General features: G+C 50.3%; 1 protein-coding gene and 1 long non-coding RNA gene across 7 annotated transcripts in view; both read right to left on the bottom strand.

Annotated features, from left to right (window-relative positions):
- LOC129554771 (uncharacterized) overlaps positions 1 to 2,422 on the bottom strand; it is a 33,046-nt gene extending 30,624 nt beyond the window's left edge. For both annotated transcript variants that reach the window (XR_016039052.1, XR_016039051.1), the window contains exon 1: positions 2,378 to 2,422. This is a non-coding gene — a long non-coding RNA (uncharacterized LOC129554771). The remainder of the gene's footprint in view (positions 1 to 2,377) is intronic.
- An 11,757-nt stretch (positions 2,423 to 14,179) lies between these two features.
- The window catches only part of ALKBH3 (alkB homolog 3, alpha-ketoglutarate dependent dioxygenase), a 40,027-nt gene continuing 31,963 nt past the window's right edge, over positions 14,180 to 22,243 (bottom strand). For 4 of the 5 annotated variants that reach the window (XM_055423870.2, XM_055423873.2, XM_055423871.2 and 1 more), the window contains 2 exons: positions 15,265 to 15,363; positions 14,180 to 14,527 (listed from right to left, as the gene is read on the bottom strand). In XM_055423870.2, coding sequence (XP_055279845.2) covers positions 14,435 to 14,527; positions 15,265 to 15,363 — 192 coding nt within the window. In that variant the 3' untranslated portion in view covers positions 14,180 to 14,434. Of the gene's footprint in view, positions 14,528 to 15,250; positions 15,364 to 22,243 lie in introns of all 5 variants that reach the window. The other variant, XM_055423872.2, reaches the window with a different exon arrangement.

Here is a 22,243-nt window from a genome sequence, read left to right as displayed (position 1 = left end):
CACATGCTTTCTTGCAGGCCTAAGCGTAGCCTCCCCTGGGCCCACGGGCTGGGAATCGCTCCGTGGCTAATGATGAAATAATGCACGATCTGTGGCCCCAGAGCTTGGCCAAGTAGTCTCCCCTCTGTGACCTCAGCAAAGCACTGCTATCTTTGCCATCTTTTGAGAAGATAACAGAGGCTCAGAGAGGGGGGAAACTAGACCAAGGTCACATAGCAAGCAGCAAGGCAGGGACAGAATAAGGACAGAACCCAGGCCTGGACTTTAGCGCAGCCTCGCTGCCCTCTGTGAGGACAGGTTCTCCAGAATGCGTCCAGCGGGCACTGCCCTTCACATACAGGCAGGGAAACTGAGGCCCCGAGACATCCCTCCGGCCAGTGAGCACAAAACTGCTGGCAGCCTCGGATCCTGAGAAATTTCACAGCCTCTACTGAACCACGAGCCAGACCATGTGCCCCCTAAAATAAGCCCCAGCAACTTATTTATGTTCCAAGGTTAAAGAGCCAGCCGCTGCCTTGGAAGGAGTTTCTCTGGTTATTGGCAAAACAGAGCAGAGGGCAGCGGGAGCTGGCCAGGAACACACAGGTAAGGGGGTCAATGGTTTCCCCAGGCAGTGTCAAGTCCCAGCTGCATATGGCAGCCTTGTGAAGGGCCCCTAACCTCTGCTGTTGGAGCTGTGTGCCCCCTGGGCAAGTCACCTTGGCTGGTAGAGCCCCAGTGTCTACAGCAATCAAGAGCCAGTGCACCCAGCAGCCCTGGGAGGAACGGATTTTCATGTTCTGAGAAGCAGCTGCCTGGGAACAGCAGTCCCAGCAAACAGAGGTACCCTCGTGCCTATCTCCAGCGGGGCTCAGAGCCATGATAAGTCAGATCTGAGCCAAGATATAGATCTTTCAACAGTTATCACCATGGATGGCATCAAAAACAAAGTGAGATGGGCTCTGAGGATAACCCACAAAGACGTTCATGCTGCCTCAGTAACAGGTGACATCAGGGGAACAGGCAAACAACACATCAAGACTGCCAGCTTAGATACTCCGCTTCCAGGGTCTGCTAGAAAGTTCTTCTTCCTACCCTGTAAGTATGGAAGACTTAGGCCTGCCCCATCCTCTACCTGGGCTTCCCTGGTGGCTCAGATGGTAAAGAATCCGCCTGCAATGCAGGAGATGACTCCTGGGTTGCGAAGATCCCCTGGAGAAGAGCATGGCAACACACTCCAGTATTCTTGTCTGGAGAATTCCATTGACAGAGAAGCCTGGAGGCTACAGTCCGTGGGGTCGCAAAGAGTCGGACACAACTGAGTGACTAAGCACAGCACAGCACATCCTCTACCCCAGGTGAGTTACGAGGATTGAACCAGATTGTTCCAAGAGAACACACTATGAGAATTCCTCCTCGCCCTGCAGGAGGGTGAATTTTTAAATGGATTCTGAAGAACGAGGATTGAAACGAAGCCCCGTGGTGTGGTGTGCGGTGAGCCTGGCCTTGAGCTGACACACAGCGGCAGCCTTGTGAGACGCTCCTGACCCACTCTGGGGGCCCAGAGAAGCCGTTCTCCCCAGTCCCTGCCTGTGTTCCTGCTCGGACACCGTCTCGGGCCGCCCAGTGGACACGAGGCGCCAGCTGCAGCCTAGACCCCGCACACGTGGGGGATGGGGAGTCACTCCCAGGACCACCGCCCTAAGGCAGCCTCTCTCTGATGTTGCCCCTCCTATAGCTGACCCTGGAAGGCATCTCCCCTTTCTTTCCTTAGGGCAGCAACAGCTGCCGTTTCTCTAGCCAGTCCCCCACAGAGACACCAAGGGGATGGGATTTAAAAGGACTGAGTTTCCCTCGTGCCAGGCACAAGCACAAAGCACTGTACCTATCATCTCAGCCTTAAGTTTATCCTCCCAGACGGGGGTTGCCATCTCCCAGAGTTAGCTGAGGAAACAAGCTCAGAGACATTAGGGAACTTTCCCAAGGCCACACAGCCAGGCAGAGATGGAGCTACGGTTTGCACCCAGGTCTGTCAATCCAAAGCTCAGCTCATCGTCCATCAGCAGCTCCCACGATGGGACTCCTGGACCTTCAGAGAGCAATTCAGGGTGAAGCAGGTTCAGGGTGAAGAGGCTGGGCCTGGGGAAGAGCCTGGAATTCCATCTAGGAACCAAGTTCCACTTCCCAACAACTTTTCCAGAGAGAAGACGGGCGTCCTCTGGCCCCGGGGAAGCAGTCGGGTGGGGTGGGGAGAGAAGCGCGGATGCCATTCACACCCCCTCCTCTTCCCATGGTGATGGCACCAGTGACCCTCCCCACCCACAGACACAGAGCAGGCAGTGCCCAGCCGGACAGTGGGCGCGCCAGGACCTCCCACGGAGGTTGAGGGGGGACTCACATCAGAGCTGTCCGTCCAGGGGCTCCCTCCTGCGTCTGAGGTTACTGTGTGAAGATATGAAGAAGGAAACCACAAAGGCTTAGCTGATGGGGGTCATGAGGCCAGAGGAAATGGAACAGAACTGCTGGCTGCCAGAGCAGGAAGGAACCTTCCAGATGAGCCAGGTCAGTGTTCAGAGCAGGGAGGGCCATGACCAGCATTTTTTAATGAAGCACAACAGAAAACATCAGAGGACAGAAGTGTAATAAAGGATTGTTCCGTGAAGCTTTAGTTAAATGTGTGTGTAAACCTTTTTCTTTTTTTAACCGTGAATTGTGGTCAAAACAGCTACAAAAAATTGAATTGGTTCAACCCTGTATTCTTCAGATGGAAAAACTGGAGCTAAGTGTGGGAAAGGACTTTGGCCTGGGGGCCAGAGACAGACAAGACTCAGAAAGTCCTGATGCTGCGATGCTACCACCCCAGCCCCCGGGGGCCACCTGTCAGAGCTTCCGCCTCACTCACCTTTTAGCCTTAAACACAATCAGCCTTTCCAGCTCCTGCCCCATGTTGCTCCCAGGCCCGAGTGGGAAGAATCCAGCGCTCTGTACTGAGGCACTGGGGTTGGGGTTGGGGGTGGGGGTGATGGATGGGGAGCAGGGTTGTAACAGAACATTCTCCTTCCTCTCACTGTTCCCTCTCAGCCTCTTTCCCTGTCTTCTTTCCCTCCCCACCCTGCTCTGTGGAAGTGAAGTGAAGTGAAAGTCGCTCGGTCGTGTCTGACTCTTTGAGACCCCATGGACTGTATAGTCCAAGGAATTCTCCAGGCCAGAATACTGGAGTGGGTAGCCTTTCCCTTCTCCAGTGGGTCTTCCCAACCCAGGGATCGAATCCAGGTCTCCCTCATTGCAGGCAGATTCTTTTACCAGCTGAGCCAGGGAAGCCCTGGGAACACCCCAGAATCAGGTCCCTTGCCATGCTCCCTCCCACCTGCCCCAACAGTGGCCTCTGTACAGACTCTTCCCTGCCTCTCTTGGCCACGCTGGGCCTCTCTCCCCCAAGGCCTGCTTCTAGACCCATCGACACAGAAGTCCCTCTGTCTCCATCACAGTGAGGCTGGCCCCAGCTCGCAGGGTGGAGGACCTTCCTCCCGTCTCCATTATTTGATGATGACAGCCACCCAGACGGAGACAGAGTTACACTGTCACACTCGATATTCACAAGAACCCGATATTCATTAACCACCCTGTTGACAGACAGACAAACTCAGGTCAGGAAGTTTGCCAAAGGCCGCACAGCAGAAAACAGAGGAGCTAGCTCTAGACCCAGGTCGAGATGGCACTGGAACTGACACCTGGACAACCCCCTGCCTGGCCCATTCCTAGCAGCCTTTCCCGAAGGATCCTGGATGGGGCGGGATGATGGTGTGGGGGACGGGCGAGCATCTCCTACCTTGGTGCCAGTGAGGAAAGGAGCGCTCCGACCGACCCCAGGAGGGACAAACATCGGACTTGTTCTCCGAGGCCCCCTTACCACCCCTCCTGCAGAGGACAGGCGGCTCTGATGGGGAGGACGGAGAGCCCCTTTCCTGCCCGCTTCAGATCTGTGACCCCTGCTTGGGGGTCACAGGCCAGAGGCAAGGGAACAGAAGAGCGCCGCGTGCCGCTTGGCTCCTGGGTCCCGGCCTGGGAAGGAGGGCCGCCCGGAAGGTCCAGCGCCCCCTGCTGGAAGCCAGCCCGAGGCCCACCTCCCCGCTCCCCCTGCGCCCGCAGCGGGCTTGGCAGTGGCTCTCGGGGCAGCTGGTGGGTCAGAGCCTGCTGTGCTGTCTCCTTGAACAGAGCGCCCTGAGGCCCGGACTTGGTGAGGGGGCATCAGGAGTCTGACGGTGGATAGAAGCCAAGGGCTCCCGTCCGCTCTGGCAGACACGGTGACCTCATGGCTGAGTCCCGCGTCTGTTTTTCTTTTGCTGCAGCACTCGAGGCACCAGGAAACCAGACACATTTTCTCCTCACTGCTCGGAGAGTATCCACTGGGCGGCACACCCAGGCCCCTCTGCCTGGGCGTGCTGCCCTGCTCTACCACAGGTCTCCCCACTTCCAGGCCCATCCCCTTGCTCCCTCCTGATAAACATATTTTCCTAAAAGTCTCAGGCTCAGAGGCTCCGCGCCACCAGAGCCTTCTGCCCGGGGCAGCTCCCAGATCGGATCTGGGCCCATCTTCCTCTCTCACTGTCTCTCCTCCGGCTCAACACTCCCTACCTGAGCCCTGGACACAAGCCACCTAGGGCTCCACCGTTCATGAGCCTTCAGGTTGTCACTTCAGGGTCTCCGGTCCCATTCTCCGGGTGCACCCTCTGCCAAGAAGCTTACCATGACTACTATCCCAAATTACATCCCATAGTCCTCCAACGCCTGGAGCACTCCCTGTCAGGACCCCTCATTCCACATTCACCTTGGTACTGAGGTTCTTCAATATGTGGCTTGTTACTTATGACACATCACGTGACAACAATGCTAACACGGGCTAAAATGTACCGAGTGCTTGCTACACTCTCTGCCGGGCACAGGACAGTCTCTCCTTCACGGACACAAATTTGCTAGAACACTGGCCTGGCACATCAGTGTTGCTCAAAGCATGGTCTGAGTTTCTCAAATACACACAAACACTGTTGGTAGGAGAAGTTGGGGCAACCTTTCTGGTAAGCCATTTACATTATGTATGCGTGCTCAGGTGCTCAGTCGTGTCCGACTCTTTGTAACCCCATGGGCTGTACAGGCTCCTCTGTCCATGGAATTTTTCAGGCAAGAATACTGGAGCGGGTTGCCATTTACCTACTCTAGGGGATCTCCCCGACCCAGGGATTGAACCCAAATCTCATGTGTCTCCTTCATTGGTAGGTATATTCTTTACCACTGAGCCACCTGGAATACATTGTGTATTCAAGGCCTTAAAAATATGTATAGCCTTCTGAATCTGGCCAGGACCCCACTTTCAGGAATGTATTCTAAGAAATAGTCATACATGTGCACAAAGGTTTCACCACAGGATGGCTGCATAAGTGAAGGGCTGGCTAATGCTTTAGTTTCATCAGTTGTAAAATGGAGGTAAAAATAATGCCTCGTCTATGGCCTGTTTTGTGGATTTACAAGTCACGTGTTAATATATGTAAAGCACTTAACACAGTGCCTGGCACAATATAAAAATGTTACTTATCTCTTCTTTTATTATTTGAGGCCTTTTGTTCTGTTTGATTGAACACTTCCTTTTTTTTTTCCCTTGCCTGTGCCTTAGTTGCAGCATACAAACTCTTAGTTGCAGCATGGGCGATCTAGTTCCCTGACCAGGGATCGAACCCAGGCCCCCTCCATTGGGAGTGCAGAGTCTTAGCCACTGGACCACCAGGGATGTCCCCTTCTTTTATTATTTGAATTGAGGTCTGATTGAGGCCAAATTCTGGGCTCTTAGCTATACCACCACCCCACCATCCATTCTCATGACTTCCAAAATCAACACAACGGTTACCAATAACAAAAACAACTCCAACCTCAACAATGACTGAATTATCTAAGACAGCAGACCTGTTATATAATGATATATCTATCTTTACAATTTTATGCTGTCACTCCTTCAGTTCAGTTCAGTCACTCAGTCGTGTCCGACTCTTTGCGACCCCATGAATCACAGCATGCCAGGCCTCCCTGTCCATCACCGACTCCCGGAGTTCACTCAAACTCATGTCCATCGAGTCGGTGATGCCATCCAGCCATCTCATTCTCTGTCGTCCCCTTCTCCTCCCGCCCCCAATCCCTCCCAGCATCAGAGTCTTTTCCAGTGAGTCAACTCTTCCCATGAGGTGGCCAAAGTATTGGAGTTTCAGCTTTAGCATCAGTCCTTCCAATGAAAGAATGGACTGGTTGGATCTCCTTGCAGTCCAAGGGACTCTCAAGAGTCTTCTCCAGCACCACAGTTCAAAAGCATCAATTCTTTAGGGAACAACAATTAATGTCACGCAGCAATTTACAAAATAAGTAGAAAAACACACTGATGGGGTCAGTATGAAGTTGCTTTTCTTCTTTTTCAAGTATACAAATATGTAGAGAAAAAAAATCCACTGCAAAATGTGAAGAGTTGTCAACTCCAGCGTAAAGTCAGAAATGATTTTCTTTTTTTTCCTTGTATCTTTCTTTGACATTTCTTACCAAGAACACATACTCCTTTTGTAGTTAGGAATAAAAACTAATTTTGAAGGAGAAAATAAAAGCCACACTGGTTTACTTCTGTCTGTAATAGGAAGGATCGTGTCTCCTTTTTATATGTTCCCCACTGCAGCTAACACACAATTTCTGGGCATAAAAGCCCTGTCTTGAACAGACTTCCTGAGTCAAGATTGCCTGGTAATCTTGTTTATGCTTCCAGGCCAAGGCGTTCTGTACAGAACCCAGAAATGGCCTGCAAGGATAAGAAAACAATGTGACTGGTGGGGGTGCGTCACACTGACCTGCTGGGAAACTTCGGGAACTGACCCGGGGGTGGGGTGGGGGTGGGGGGAGAGGCAGGGGAACCAGGCCAGGGCGAGGGCTTCACGAGACCCATTACCTGGGGAGCATGTGGTGAGGCTGCCAAGAGCCTCGATGCGAGGCCACTTCAGCATCTGGGAGCGCTCTTCAGCTCGGGCTAAAGACCTTCCCAGGAGACACTAGGAAGTGCAGCTGGATCCTAACAGGATCAGTCTCCTTGTGCACAATTTCCCTTTTGCCCTTCCTCCCCAAAGCCGCTGGGCCTCCCTCGCTGAGTGCAGCGGAGATGCAGGCACCCAGGGAGCCTGGCAAGGGGAAAGGCGGGGTCGCAGGGCCATCTGTCAGTTCCAGCTGGACTGCCCGCCCAGCACAGGGGTTAGGGTCGGGGCTAGCAGGGCATGTGGAACGTTCTACTTAAAGCAATTACACCGCTAAGCATGTGACTATCAGGCACGTCACATTCAGGATCTCATCCCTCACAAGACCTCGGAGAGGTGGCTGCCACGATGTCCATTTCACAAGTGAGGAGACTGAGGCTTGCGGTCTGATGGATGGGGTACAAGGTGGCTCACTGGGAAGGACAGATGGGATTCAAGGCCACATCAGCCTGGCTCAAGCTCGATCAGCAATGGCTCTGCAGTACATCTGACAGAGGTGGAGGCTGGGACACAGGGTGTGTCAAAGTGAAAGTGAAAGTAGCTCAGTCGTGTCTGACCTTTTGCCACCCTGTGGACTATACAGTCCATGAAATTCTCCAGGCCAGAAAACTGGAGTGGGTTGCCATTTCCTCCTCCAGGGGATCTTCCCAACCCAGGGATCGAACCCAGGTCTCCGGCATTGCAGGCAGATGCTTTACCAGCTGAGCCACCAGGGAAGCGCCCCGTGTGTCAAAGCTCTTTCCTAATTCCACTCCCCCAGGCAACTCAGTGACACTCAGTGGGGCATGGGCCCGTTGCAGAGGTGACTCTGAGGCAGTCTTGCCTGAAGTTGTCCAGCCAACTCCCCGGAGCCACTGTGCAGAGTTTGGCTTGCTCTATTTTCGGCAGCAGGACGTTACCTGGAGCTGCGGCAGGGATCCTCACCACATATCCAGCCACCTGGCTGGTGCGACATGGAAGACCGTCCATACCATTCCTCCGAGGGCTGCCCCCACAGGCACTGCAACCTTCTGGGGCTGTCTGTGCCCAGGTTCCCTCTTGCCACCAGGTTCTGCTTTTAGCTGGGGATCTCAGAATAGGTCAGAGAATTCCAGAGAGATGCAAAGGTCACTGGCCTAGGCACTTGTGGGTGTTCACGCTGATTCTGCCAGCATGGCCCTGGGTGGCCGTCAGAGAAGCATCTGTCCAATAGGGACAGTGGTTCCTAACCACCCTCGCGGGACTTCCGGAGACAAGGGGCAAGGGTGGAAGAGTGCGCCAGCCCTTCTCTCTGCCCCCTCTCCCCGCAGGCAGAGGAGGCCTCCAGGAGGCAGACTGGGGGCCCGGGAGGGTAGCAAAGGGAAGCCACACATTCAGATTCCTCTTCATACACTCCCCCACCCCCAATTTTTGCCTCTAGGCTCCTTTCCACCAGGTGAAGAGGGGCTAACAGCTACCATCAGAGAGAGGGTGCAGGGAAAAAATTAGTGCCTAATCCCTTGATATGTTTTCAGAGAAAACATTCCAGCAAAGTGTTCTCTAAGCAACAAGGGCCTGGGGGAGACCCTTCCCAGGGCCCCTCCTCCTCTCCAGGACTCTCCTGAGATCTGGCTGGATGCTTCAGTTCAGTTCAGTCGCTCAGTCGTGTCCAACACTTTGCGACCCCATGAATCACAGCACGCCAGGCCTCCCTGTCCATCACCAACTCCCGGAGTTCACTCAAACTCATGTCCATCGAGTCGGTGATGCCATTCAGCCATCTCATTCTCTGTCATCCCCGTCTCCTCCCACCCCCAATCCCTCCCAGCATCAGAGTCTTTTCCAGTGAGTCAACTCGTTGCATGAGGTGGCCAAAGTATTGGAGTTTCAGCTTTAGCATCAGTCCTTCCAATGAACACCCAGGATTGATCTCCTTTAGAATGGACTGGTTGGATCTCCTTGCACCTTAAGCTGGCCTGAAAAGTCCAGGCCAGAATTAGGGAGGCCCCCAGGGCATCCTTAATCCGCCCACCCGCCCCACAAACGTTCTCTAGGTAGGGAGGATACAGCCCTCCACCCAGAATGGCTTTTTGGAGGGTGCGGATTCCCTTCCCAGATGGTCCCATCCAAGAGCAGATGGGGGCAGGGGGAACAGGGAGGGACCTGGCGGGCAGAGGCTCCGACTCAGTAATCAGAGCGGCAGAGCCTCCTGGGGAGGGCCTTCCTGCCACAGCCTCTGAGAAAGGCGAGGCTGCCTTCGGTCTCCACGGCGAAGGCTGCTCCTGCAGGCTGCCGCTCGCCTTCCTTCTCAGGGGGCGCCTGGAGCATCAGAGGCGCGGCGCGGCAGGCGCTTGTCACAGCGCTCGCCCACACCCTTCCTGCAGTGGGCGGCTAATTGCAACCTGATCACGCGGCCCTCCAGAGCCCCGCGCCTGGCCCACCACTTCCTCCTGCCCACCCGCCTCCCCAGGGGGAGAAGCTTCGCGGCTCCAGGCACGCACCCAAGGTTTTGCCGGCTGGTGAAGGGGCTGAGAATGCGCAGTCCCTCCAGCCGCAGCCCAGCGCGGCGAGAGGGGGCACGGGGGTCGGAGGGCTTGGCGGTGGGGGTGCAGAGACCGCCCCAAACAACAGGGATACCCAATCTCAGGATCTGAACTATCCTCTAGGTACCTCCGTTTCCTCATCTGTTTAAAAAAACTAAGCAATCTAATTATGTGGTAACTCAGCGGTTAAAAAAAAAAAATCCGCCTGCAATGGCAGATGCAGGATCTATCCCTGGATCAGGAGACCCCCTGGAGGAGAAAACGGCAACCCACTCCAGCATTCTTGCCTGGAGAATCCCATGGACACGGGAGCCTGGTGGACTACAGTCCATGGGGTCACGAAGAGTTGGATACGACTGAGCAGGCGTGTAATAGGTCCAGAAAATACTCAATGCTTCCTTCTGGCTTTCATCTTTCCTTCCGTTTTAGAAACCTGGCATTTGTGTCCAGAGTTAAAAACCAGTGGGGTCAGAGGCCAGGATCCTGCCTGAGCACGTCCACACTTGCGGAGCCCACATGAGAACAGGGACTGTCCCTGGTGTCCAGGGACTGTGATATCACCATTACATGGAGAGGAAGTGAGAGCGATTATTAGAGTATTATCTAACTAACGGCGATGACGACGTGGTCACACAGGCCCTGGTCAGCTCCAAGCTGGCTCATCTGAAAAAACGCTCTTTGGGGTAATGCTGGCTACAGAAACACTACCTAAGTTATGCTGAAGGCCCAGCCCAGCATGGGGCTCTGGCCATAGGCTGAGAAAGGCTTTTCTAATTCGGCATAGGACTACCAAGCCAGCTGGAAAAGGCACCATTAGCCTGTGCTCCACTCTCATGAATAAACATCAAGATAATTTCCTTTCTGACCCCCTGACACAGGAATCATTGTATCTAAGAGTGGATTCCAGCAGCACAAAACTAACAGGGCTCTCATACAGGGGTTCCTTGAAAAAGAGAAAATGGGAGGGAGGGGTCAGGGGATAGCTGCAGACTAGGTCCCTCTGAGGAGAGCATGTGGGTGGAGCCACGTGTATGGAAAGATGTCAACCAACAGAATGCCTCACTATGGAAACATCCAGCTTTTTCAAAGAAATAGTTAAGGAAATAAAGCAATCAAGACTTCAGATTCAACACTGCAAGTGTTTATGACCAGAAAAGGCAAATGGGTCTCAGATATGCTGCAGCCAAGCAAAAGCTGCCGGAACTCAAGGAACAAATATTCCCAGTGGGGCAGGGACCCATCACGTGTCGGGGCTTTCTCCGAAGCCCTCCAACTAGTCTTCTGCTCACTGCAAGGCCCACTTAACTCTTCTGGGGTTGCCACGACACGGTCCAGGAGATGGTGCCACTTACTGGCCAGGCCTAGACTGGCCTGCCACTCGCGGGGGGCAGGTCATGCCAGCCATGGAGGCAGCAGTGTGTCACAATAGCAGGTTAATTATTGTGCTGTGACCCCGACTTAATAGGAATCATCAATGCCACATGAGTTAGTGGTTTAGCTGACAACTACTTGGAACCTGATTTCTATACTGAGGACGCTGATGGTCAGTGTCAGATGCTCCGAGGCCTGCTTTGAGGCAAGCTGCCTGTGGTCCACGTGTTTTCAGTGTGCAGCCTGCCCTGCTTCTTGGGCTGTCTGCTGATGGATCGGAGTCGTGGTGCTGGCCAGCATCATGAGGAAACCTGATGCTGAATCTAGGCATTAGGGTCCCCACGTGGACTCACAGGTGAAAATGAAGGGAAGAAGGGACCACCCGCCTATGACAGAAAAGTTGCTTGGTCAGGAAACATGTTCAGTCACGTGCCAGGAAGGCTGGAGAATCTAATTCATCATAAATTGGATTGTATCCCCCCACAATGAGCCGCCCCTGTTAAACTGGACAATTCTGGCCCAGTGGGCAGCGGTTTCTGACTAGGAGATGCCAGGTTGATCAAGGAGGTGCAGACATCTGGCCTGGTGCACAGGACAGCCAGGGGACCAACACGTGGGTGGCATGGCAGTCAGCCCAGCCAGCAGGGCCCTGAGGTGAGCTTGGGCTGCCAGCCCTGCAGGGGCAAGCCCTGAGGCTTGGGGCCTGGAGGTGCCCACTAGACCATTCTGCCTAAATTCTGCATGGCAGAGGGAGAAGCACAGTTAGGGGAGTAGCCTGTGCTTTGTGTTCTGGTTCTGCCATTCACAAGTCCCGTGAAATGACTTCACCTCTTGGAGACTCAGTTGCCTCATCTCTACAATGGGAACGGCAGCTGATTCTGGCAGGGCTTCAGGGAGGGTTAGGGATTATGTATAAGAAGCTCCTGTGTTAGTTGCTCAGTTGTGTCTGACTCTTTGCGACCCCATGGACTGTAGCCCCCCGCAGGCTCCTCTGTCCATGGGATTTCCCAAGCAAGAATACTGGAGTGGGTTTCCATTTCCTCCTTCAGGGATCTTCCTGACCCAGGGATTGAATCGGGGTCTCCTGCCATTGCAGGCAGATTCTTTATTGTCTGAGCCACCAGGGAAGCTCCTAGCATGGTTACTAAATTGTCCTGGCAGGTTATTAAAGCTTAAAAACAGGGCAGCTAAAAAACCAGACCTGTTTTTTCCTTCATGCTACAGCTGCTTTATTTGCTCCCTCAACTTTAACAAGTAATGCTGGCAAAAAGAGCTTTGGCTTTAATTCTTAGTTAAGATCTGCTGCTGCTGCTGCTAAGTCAGTTCGGTCGTGTCTGACTCTGTGCGACCCCATAGACGGCAGCCCACCAGGCTCCCCTGTCCCTGGGATTCTCCAGGCAAGAACACTGGAGTGGGTTGCCATTTCCTTCTCCAATGCATGAAAGTGAAGTCGCTCAGTCGTGTCCGACTCTTCACGACCCCATGGACTGCAGCCTACCAGGCTCCTCCGTCCATGGGATTTTCCAGGCAAGAGTACTGGAGTGGGTTGCCACTGCCTTCTCCTAGTTAAGATCTACAATCAGTAAAACACAGCAACAGGTTGGTGCAATCACTGAGCATGGGCATCCTTTGCCAGGGTCTGGAATTCCTGTCCAGTTCTGAACCCTGTCCTTTTACTCTACGGCAACTACCTCCTTGACGTTTCAGAAGGGACATTACCTTAGTAGTAGGACGAGTGGCTGTTCGGCCATCGGACAGCCAAAAACAAAACCTCAAACTGCTGCTCTCAGATGAAGAAACGCAGGTGGTGGCCCAGGCGGTCAGGAATTTGTTTCCCTGACAGACACGGCCGCGATGAGGGAAGAGATCAAATCTGCAGCTGACGCAATGCACAGCCCGAATTGGGAGGGATGTGGTAACAAGACTTGGAGTCATCTCCTGGCTCTTTCACTTGTGGGAATGAAAGAGGAATTTCCCCGGGGTCACGCATCCAACTCACAGCCAAAGCTGGAGGCACCTCCCTGGCCAGGCTATGTGTGTCTGAACTGCAGGAAAGCTAGGAATTAAATAGGTTTTGTTGTTTTGTTGTGGTAATTTGTATCTCTCTCACAGGAAGGCTTACTGTGATGCTCAGATTTTATAAAGCATTTGGTATTTCATAGACAAAGGAGCTACACACATGAAACAACATTTAAAAGAAGAGACTCTGGTTCAAGAAGTCATAGAGCTCGACAGAAGAACAGCGCCTGGCCAGGCAAGGCGTTCATCTGCCTTTGGGCCTTTTATCGTGATCCTGGGGCTCATCAATCTTACAGCATGGAATGGAAACAAGACCAAAAAGCAAGAAGGCTGGGTAAATATTCCCCATGGGGCATTAGGGAAACTCTAACTCCCTCGCCCTACTTTCAGCCGTTTAAATCCATCCTCTTTCTCTCTGGTTTTCTCTGTCTTGGTTTGGAACTGATCCGGCATGCTGCTCCTAAGTCGAGGGGTCAGGAAGACATGTGCTTTTATGATGCAACAAGGGGCAGCCGCGCTCTGTTTTGGGGACCCTGGTGACATCAGAGACTAACCCTTGAATCTCGGGAGCGTGTATAGAAGACAACACTGAGTCAGAAGAGCCTTAGTCACGGGGCTGCTGAACTCAACAGGGAACAGCGCTCTTAAGGTGACTGAGTCTGTTCCCTGCAGGACGGCTCCGGCTCCCATCTGGCTCGGGTTTAAGTGACACAAGTAATTCTCCAGGGGGACACCAATCTATGTGGAACAGCTGCCACTAGCAGGGCATTTTCCACTCTTCAGCTGAAATTTCTCATGACATCACTCAATTCCTCCTCCCTTTGAGGGGACAGTTTCCTCTTGTATTATAAGCAGTCCAGGGGGCAGCTTGGAGATACACTGGAGAATACCACCTCTGCTCTTCACTCAAGAGGCCTGGAACCTGTCTGCGCATCTCCCAGGGAGATGGACAGGCAAGGAGACTCAGTTAAATCAAGTGCTCCCAGAGTATGCAGCTTTCCATTACCATAGCACACAAGCCGGCATGTTCAGGAGTCGCGGCAGACTTCAACAAAACTGTTTGGGTTGCAGCAGCTGCCTGCCTGCAGAAGGCTCCCGAGTTACTGATATGTATTACTATCTCCACTTTGCTACAGGCACAAGGAACACAGATGTGTATTTAGCCTCCCCCGGAGGCAAAGTCCATTCATGTTTCTTCAACCAAAACCAGAGAGGGCAGTGGGGGTAAAACGGCTTATGGGCAAAATCACTGGGAAACACAGCTACAGCGGTTTTTAATTTGCCTAAAGAAAATATGTGATTTCAAAATGTGATTAGGGATTACCGTTCCCACAGTAAACGTATTTTGAACACGAACTGCAGGCTGTCATTGAATAGGACTCTGAGCTGAGAAGCAAATCCCATCCTCATCCTCCAGACAGCCACGAGAGAAGCTGGACCAGCCTCCGGAAGTGTCTTCATGGAGGAAGGTTTGCTCAGTCTCAGCGCCGCTTCTCTCTCCAGGATCTCACATCACCAGTGCGCCCCTCGAGGGTCAGGATAAACTGTCCGAAAGGTCAAGTTTATTCTTGGTTCTCTGGAGTGGTACTCTTTGGGCACTCGATGCTAAATGGAAATATGAACAACTCTGACATAAATGCACTTACACTTTTGCTCCAAAGCCATTTAACGCTCCTTTATGAGGACACACACATACTTCAATTTCACCTCCCTTCACTGAGCAGCAACAGCTCTTCAGAGTCTTGTGGAGAAAGGTCCTCTTCTCTGAAACAAATCCCCACCCCCACCCTCACAGGGAGGTATTTTCATTTTCTTCTGAGCGCTGCTCTTCCTCGCGGCCTCCTGCCATTGTCCCAGAGTTCCTAAGACAACACACAGGTGACTGAGACCACAGAGGGGCACACGATGCACCTCTCGTGCCAGGTGTTCTTACATTAATTTGCACACCTTAACAGTGGCCTGGCCGAAGCTGTGGAGCTGTGCAGCCCCATATGAGAGCCACTGGCTGCCTAAAGCTCTAGCTTAATTGAAAATGCAGTTCTTCAGCACTCCAGACACATCTCAAGGGATCGAGAGTCACGTGTCTAGTGGTGCGTGCACTGGGCTGCACAGGGACAGAGCACTTCCTTCGTCACAGGAAGGACCACTGGACGACGCTGCTCGAGAGGGCCATTCTGTCAGCAGCATCAGGACTGCCTGGAAATGAGGTCAGTGTATTGCCTCGTGCTCCTTATAAGAGCAACTTGCTTTTCGCCACGTTTAATACAGAAATTAATCATCGTGAGCCCGTCAGCAAACTGCCTCCCCGCGACAGCGAGTCTGTGTTACCTGCACGTCCTCACCTGCCAGTCCGCTTGCGTGGCCCCTTCCATGATTAACAGGGTCCCGTGATCCAAGGGTATCTTCACTCTATCCACATACGTGTAGTCTCCATTGTCTTCCTAGAAAACAGCATTCATGGCACTGAATTTTTTTTTTTTTTTTTTGCTTGTGTGATCAAGATGCAATAGAACGCGACACTGGTCAGAGTAATGGCGACGCCAGCCCAGCCAGATGGCAGGCTTCGTTTGCTGGCAGCTGGCTGGCTGCGGGCAGGTTCTCCCGCCTCTCTACTCCTGAATTTACTCACCTGTAAAATGAAGATGATGGTATTACCTGGCTCACAGAGCTGCTGTGAGCCTCAGCTGATATGTGTGTGAATCACCTGGAGCCCGGCGGGTATTAGGTACAGTGTAATCGCTATTAGTAGTCATATTATCAGCATCCAAATTGCAGAAAAGCACATTCTGGCCTATGAAAGAACTCACAGTCATTTATACAATAATTCTTTACATCTGCCTTATAGGTGCCCTGTGTTTTGACATAGTGTTAGGAGAACAGGCTTTCAAACAAGATGTGGTGTGACGAGCTTTGGCCACCTTTCACAGTTTATGCTAATTCACTAATTAACATCTATGTTAAAACTGATCATAACTCTTCCTATAGCTACTTTGGTATTTTGGAGATACATTCTCGTTTCTTTCCAGACCAGTCAACAGCCAGATTTTCTCAAAGAGGGGGACTCTGCCGTGACCAAAAGAGTGTTGCTAATCTGAGCCTGACTGTGTAAGTCTTTGAGAACGGATGGCAACTCGTGAGCACCTAGAACACAGATGCCCGTATTGACACTGCCCTTTCTTCCAGAGCTCAAGTCAGTCCATGGACAATATCATATGAAGCTTCCCAGCACGGGCTGCGATATGGCCCACGGGTGATGTCACTCCTCCTCCACCGCTGACAAAGGGGCACATTAAGCAACTTCCCCACTCACAGCAAGAGAGAGCACGTGGAGAGCGGCCTGGGACAGACCCGAGTGTCTTGACTTCACTCCATTCTCAGCAGACCCATCCACTCACCTGCTTCACTCCCAACGCAAGAGATTTACGTTTAAATTACTGCAGGACTGACTGCACTGCAATGCTATGTTTATGTTCATTACTGCAGGGCTGCTTCTGAGAACGTAACTGTTTACAATGATTTCCCCCAGGAAAATCAAAACCAAAACAATAATGAACTTTTATAAACAGTCTAGATTCCAGGCCCCAACTCTTGGCAGTGACTGTGTCAAGCACTGTCGTCACTTTCATAAGCAGAAGACACAGCGATGTCTGAAATAACTTTCAGTCTCAGTGACTGACTTTGTGTCTGCCACCTTCTGCTTTCCAGTAGCAAGCACCGAAACATCGACCTCTGACCCCTCAGCCAACCACAGAGGGCTGGGAAGGTGACCTTGTCTGCAGGTGGCCCAGTTCCATCTCAGAAAAGCACAAGGGTGCTCTCTGAAAAAAGGATCGCAGATAGAGGAGATGTACGTCCCACTGAAGAAAAGATATCAGAAGGCTGGGCGCTGCTCATGAGATCAGAGGGTCCAAGGCTCCTTGATTGAGGCTGTGAAGTCAGTCACCAAATCAAGGTTCGACAAAGCTACAGACAGAACTGCTGCTGCCCTCTGCATAACGCAGAAGTACAACGGGGCTTTAATCGATAAATCGAGCAGTGGGACAGAAGAGTGCAGCAGACAGGAAAGACACCTAACACAACAGGAAGGCAAGCCTGAGATGATGATTTCTTAGAACCTTAAAGCATTATTGAGATAATATTGTACATCAACTACACTTCAATCAAAAAAAACAAAACACTAAGGAAGAAAAGCATGTCCTAGGAAGAAGGAGTTGTATATGCGACAGCCAGAGGCCAAGAAGCCAAGGCCCGTCATGCATACACAGGTCTGTAAGACCAGAGGGCAGGTGTAAGGAGTGATTTGGAGAAGAAGTTAGGAGAGTCAAGAGCCAGCACTTTCTAATCCAGGGTTGCTCTGTCAGAGCCACTGTAATAAAATGCAAATCTGATCTCAGAATTCCCCTCCCTTGCTTAAAATACATTAATGACATCTCAAAGGTTTCAGGATGGAGTTCAAATCCATTAGCCTGGCACCCAAGGCCCTTGATGACCTGCCTGCTTCCTTTTCTTTAGCTTCGTCTCCTACATCCCTTTCATGGGCACCCTGTGCTCCAAATAAATGGAACTCCTTAACACTTTTCCAAACGTGAAAAAAAAGTCATTATTGGGGAGGAGGAGGTGCTAAGGCCAGCGGAAGAGAAGAGGTGAGCACTGTAACCCTATCTGGAAACATGAAGCAGGGAGAGAGGATTCCAAACCCAGGAGGGGTATATCAGCATGGAATGAATGTGTCAGCAGAGCCAGGTCTCCCTCTCCATTCCTAAGATCTGAGTTCTTCAAATGAGAGAACGCCTCAGGGTGGTCTGAAACACAGCACATCCAGTATAACCCTTAGTTGTACCAAAGAGCAAAAGAGGGTGAGCCTTTTCTTGGCAGGGAGCTACCTTGATCCGTTCCAGAAGGAGACAGTGATACCAGCACATCCACAGGGAGAGGTGATGTCATTACTCTGCTGCTCGTCCTTCGTTCCTTCAAACACCCTTGGCTCAGTAAATGCATTCCTCATTTCCTTCTCAGGGGAACTTCCCAACCCAGGGATCGAACCCAGGTCTCCTGCACTGCAGGAGGATTCTTTACTGACTAAGCCACCAGGGAAGCCCCCTATAATTCGCAGAAAGAGACAGATGGGAAAGAGGATAGGGGATTCTACCAAGGCAGCGCTGGGCTCACAGACGCTTCCTTCTCCTGAGACTGGGGCAGCAACAGACCACACAGCCACCCTTCAACGCAACCAAGATTCACAGAGACTTTTTCCACCAAGGAATCAGATAAAGGGCCAGAGAAGCTCACGTGGCTGAGCATAAGAGCTCAGTTGATAAATGGATAAGCAACAGTGGAAGCATGAGTCTGACTGTTTAGAGGAGCAAGCTCACAGCTATTAAGCATGGCTGTTACCCAAACATGGCTCTGAAACATGTTTGATTTACTCAGGTCTTTCTGCAAAACAAAACAAAACACATCCCCTAAAAAGCCCTGGCTTAGGATAAAATTTTCCATTCCTGATCCCCATTCAAAGAAACTTGTAGGGCCAGAGTCAGTCTACGGGATGGGTTTTGCTACTGATATTCTTGGTTTCCCACACACTTGAAACCTCACAACTAGATGGAAAAAGAGAAATTTTTTTTTGTTACATTAATGTTAATCAACATTCTCACTCCCTTCTCAACCAGTCAATTCATTTGAATGCTTAATTATACTTTTCAATGAATGCTGGGATTTTCCAAAGTTTCATAACTCTTACCAAGATCTGAGTCTATTCAGTTTCCTTTAGAAAAATGCTATTTAGGGGGAAAAAAAAAGCCTGGATGTATTTATTGTCATATCATTACACACCACCCAACAGCTAAGAAATCTAAACATTCTTCGTTCCCTTGGAAAGGAAAACTTCACACTGTATGAGATCGATGCAGATCTTTCATGTAATTATGCCTTTCCTGTCCTAAAAAGGTATCTTAGAAATTACAAACATCAGTGCTTAAACACCATCATTGGCATAGCTTTTTTTTCCCTACTATAAAAGCAACATAGGTTCACTAGAGTAAATGACATGCTTGTAATTACCTGTTCAACGTCCGCCTTTTTGATATCTGATAACACCATGAGGGGAAGACGACGTTGTCTTTCCCTTTTGAAATATGCTCAATGCCTATCACATACATCAATAAATATGTCCTGAATGGCTGAAGAAAAGCACCAAGAAGATATAAACATCACCTTTAATCCCGTCATCCAGAATTCGTACAACACAAACACAGGGAATATTCTATACATACACTCGTGCATTCATTTTAAACACTGTCCTGTGAGCATTTCCTCCATCTTAGAGGTACAGTATTTCTTAAAAATGGTTATACAATATTCTTTGCATGAACATATTCTTCCTCCTTTAAACTCATAAATTATTTTTTCACCACCTGGATATGTCAGGCACTGTGATGAGAATACAGCAGTCAAGTACGCATGGTTGGAAATAAATTTTAATATACCAGTAATACTTTAAAAAAAGGAAAAAGAAAATGCTACTGCACGTAGATTTTGGGCAAAACATCTGAGTGTATTTCTAGGCTATATTCTTTTCTTTTTTTGGCCATGATGTGCGGCATGTGGGCGCTTAGTTCCCAGACCAGGGATCGGACTCATGCCCCCTACATTGGGACCACAGAGTTCTAACCACTGGAAGTCCCTATAGTAAATCCTTTAAAATGGAAAGACTGGATCTAAGGGTATGAACTTAAAGGCACTTTGACTATAGTATCAAACTGCTTTAAGCAGATTATGGCAATTTATAATTCCATCAGGAAAATATGACAGTACCTATCTTCTGAGCACATCATCAATATGGAACATTATCAATTAACAATGATGAAAAAGGTTTAGGGAGAAATGGCAGCTCATTCTTCAAACATAAAGTTCTTTAATTACTAACCAAGTTCACCATTTTCTCATATGCTTATTTGCTGTTTGCATTTCTGCTACTGCAAACTCTGTTCGTGTCTTTTGTCCATTTTTCTATGGGATGTTAACATTTTTCTTATTGATCTGCAACCATATATAGTAAGATATTTCCCCTTTGTTATATTTTCTGTAAATATTTTTCTTACTTGCTATTTGACTTTTAACTGTGTTTATGATGTTTAACACAGAATAGCTCAAAAATTTTTATAATCAACTCTGCTGATCTTTGATTCCCCTTCATGGTTTTTATGCTTAGAAAGCCTTTTTCCCATTCTCAGGAAACCTAAATATACAACTGCATTTCCTTTCAGTTAAAAAAAAAATTCTGTATTTTTAGATTTAACTCTTTAATCCCCCTGGAGTTGGCTCTCCACTCCCCTGGGTCCAAGTGTTTTTTCCTAACAATTTCCAGGTCCTTAAACCAAGTCATCCTGCTAGACTTTCTGGACACCATCAACCATGGTGTAAGCTGCTAAAATGCCAGGCATCTGAAGGACCGTATGTACCCAGTACTGCTAATTCTCACCACAACCCTGTAAGGGACGTGATATTCTTCATTTTGTTATAAGCAAAGGAAGCTGGCGGGAAAGTACCTTTCTAAGGCAAAAGGCTGGCAGGAGACCTGGAGGCAAGCATTTGAACCAAGACCTGCCTGGTTTTAAAGTCTGTATTTGTTTTCCACCTTACCGTGCTCTCCAAAGTGCCTTCTTTCTTCTGAAACCCTGTAACGCTTCCTGTCTGAACGACACGGCACCCTGTCTGTTCTGTAAGGGTCACAACTACAGCAGGTGGCATAAACAAGGGGCGTGGGGCAGGTGCAACACAGTGGGGAGTGGGGACGAGGACACCAGGCAGCATGGGACTGGTGGACACTCTCGGCTCCCTCGTTATTCCCCGGTGTTGCCTGATCTTCCAGATTTTCTAGGGAAGCTGAAAATGGGATTTGTATGTGATCTCTCCTGACTCATAAATTTGCCAACTAACTTGGTTTCTTTAAAAATACTGGGACGTATATACACAAGTCTGAGGACCAGTTTCTGCTTAAGAGCTGCCCAACTGAGCTGCTGGTGGACCCATCACAACTCCTCCTCTTATGCTCACATTTGGTCGTCCCACGTAAGCTCCCAAGCAAGCCCAGATGTAATCTGCCCAGCTTCTTTGATGCCCCTTTGCCGTTCCATGTGGCAGTGCCTGAAACAAGGCTCAGTACACATATGCTGCTTCAAGTATCGTATTCTTAATCTCAGTGATCCCAACACAATCAGAAAAGGCCACGGATGCAAAATATGCTTCCAAATTAATGATCTTAGTCAACAGTGAGACATCCGGTTTTCCAAGTCATCTCTGATCTCCTGGATGAGCTACTTACCTAGAAATTCTTCCATCTTTTTATTAACGAGATGCTTATAATAACAAAACAAATGAGCAGAAAGGTCAAAACAAAGTAGAAGCCTGCTGTCTGTTTCTCATTTCCAAAGCTCAGGAAGCACCTGACACGCAGTAAGTATTATTATTTTGTTGACTGAAAGGCTTCAAGGCTACAGGAGCCCTTGAAGGCTGGAGAGGACTTAAGTTAATGAGAAGGTGGTGTGCACGTGCGCTAAGTCGGTTCCGTCGTGTCCAGCTCTTTGCAACCCTATGGTCTGGGGCCCGCCAGTTTCCTCTGTCCATGGAATTCTCCAGGCAAGAATACTGGGGTGGGTTGCTAGGCTCTCCTCCAGGGGATCTTTCTGACCCAGGGCTCGAACCTGTGTCTCTTACGTCTCCTGAACTGGCAGGCAGGTTCTTTACCACTAGCGCCACCCAGGAAGACCAATGAGTAGGTGGAGAGCGTGTCTAAGGAGCAAAGAGATAAGTCAGCAGTATGGTGCAATCACACAGGGGCATCAGAGTAAGACATCAAAGTCAGCTGGGCACAGGTTTTGTGAAGATTTGACAATCTGGCTAGAAGAGTTTACATTTTATACCCTGTGTTCCAGCAGGAGCAAGTACAGACTTCTAAGTTGGAAAACAAACTGATGAAAGCAGTGAGCTCAGTCGTGGCTTTCTGCTCCTCTTTCTCTGTTCTTCTGCTCTGAACTGACAATGGGCAATTCCATAGCTTTACAAACTATCTAGATTATCAGTTTCAATCAGTTCAACAACTGACTGTCCATGCCATGTGGAGCGAGTGTCTTGCCACAGTGCCTCAGCCCCTCGCCTGTGCGATGGAGGTGACAGCAGCATCGGCTTTATGACACTCCTGGAGGCTGCATGCGAAGCTGCGAACTCAGCCAGGTGCAGACCCCGCACGGTGCACTCGCTCTTTACCAGTGTCCCTTTACTGCTCTTACCATTGTTATCCTGACAATTCCCAGTGATACCTCC

This window comes from Moschus berezovskii, chromosome 14 (assembly GCF_049115385.1).
Source record: "Moschus berezovskii isolate FMDL1 chromosome 14, NW_MosBer_1.0, whole genome shotgun sequence".
In the NCBI taxonomy this organism is placed as follows: domain Eukaryota; kingdom Metazoa; phylum Chordata; class Mammalia; order Artiodactyla; family Moschidae; genus Moschus; species Moschus berezovskii.
This window is presented reverse-complemented; position numbering and strand designations above follow the sequence as displayed.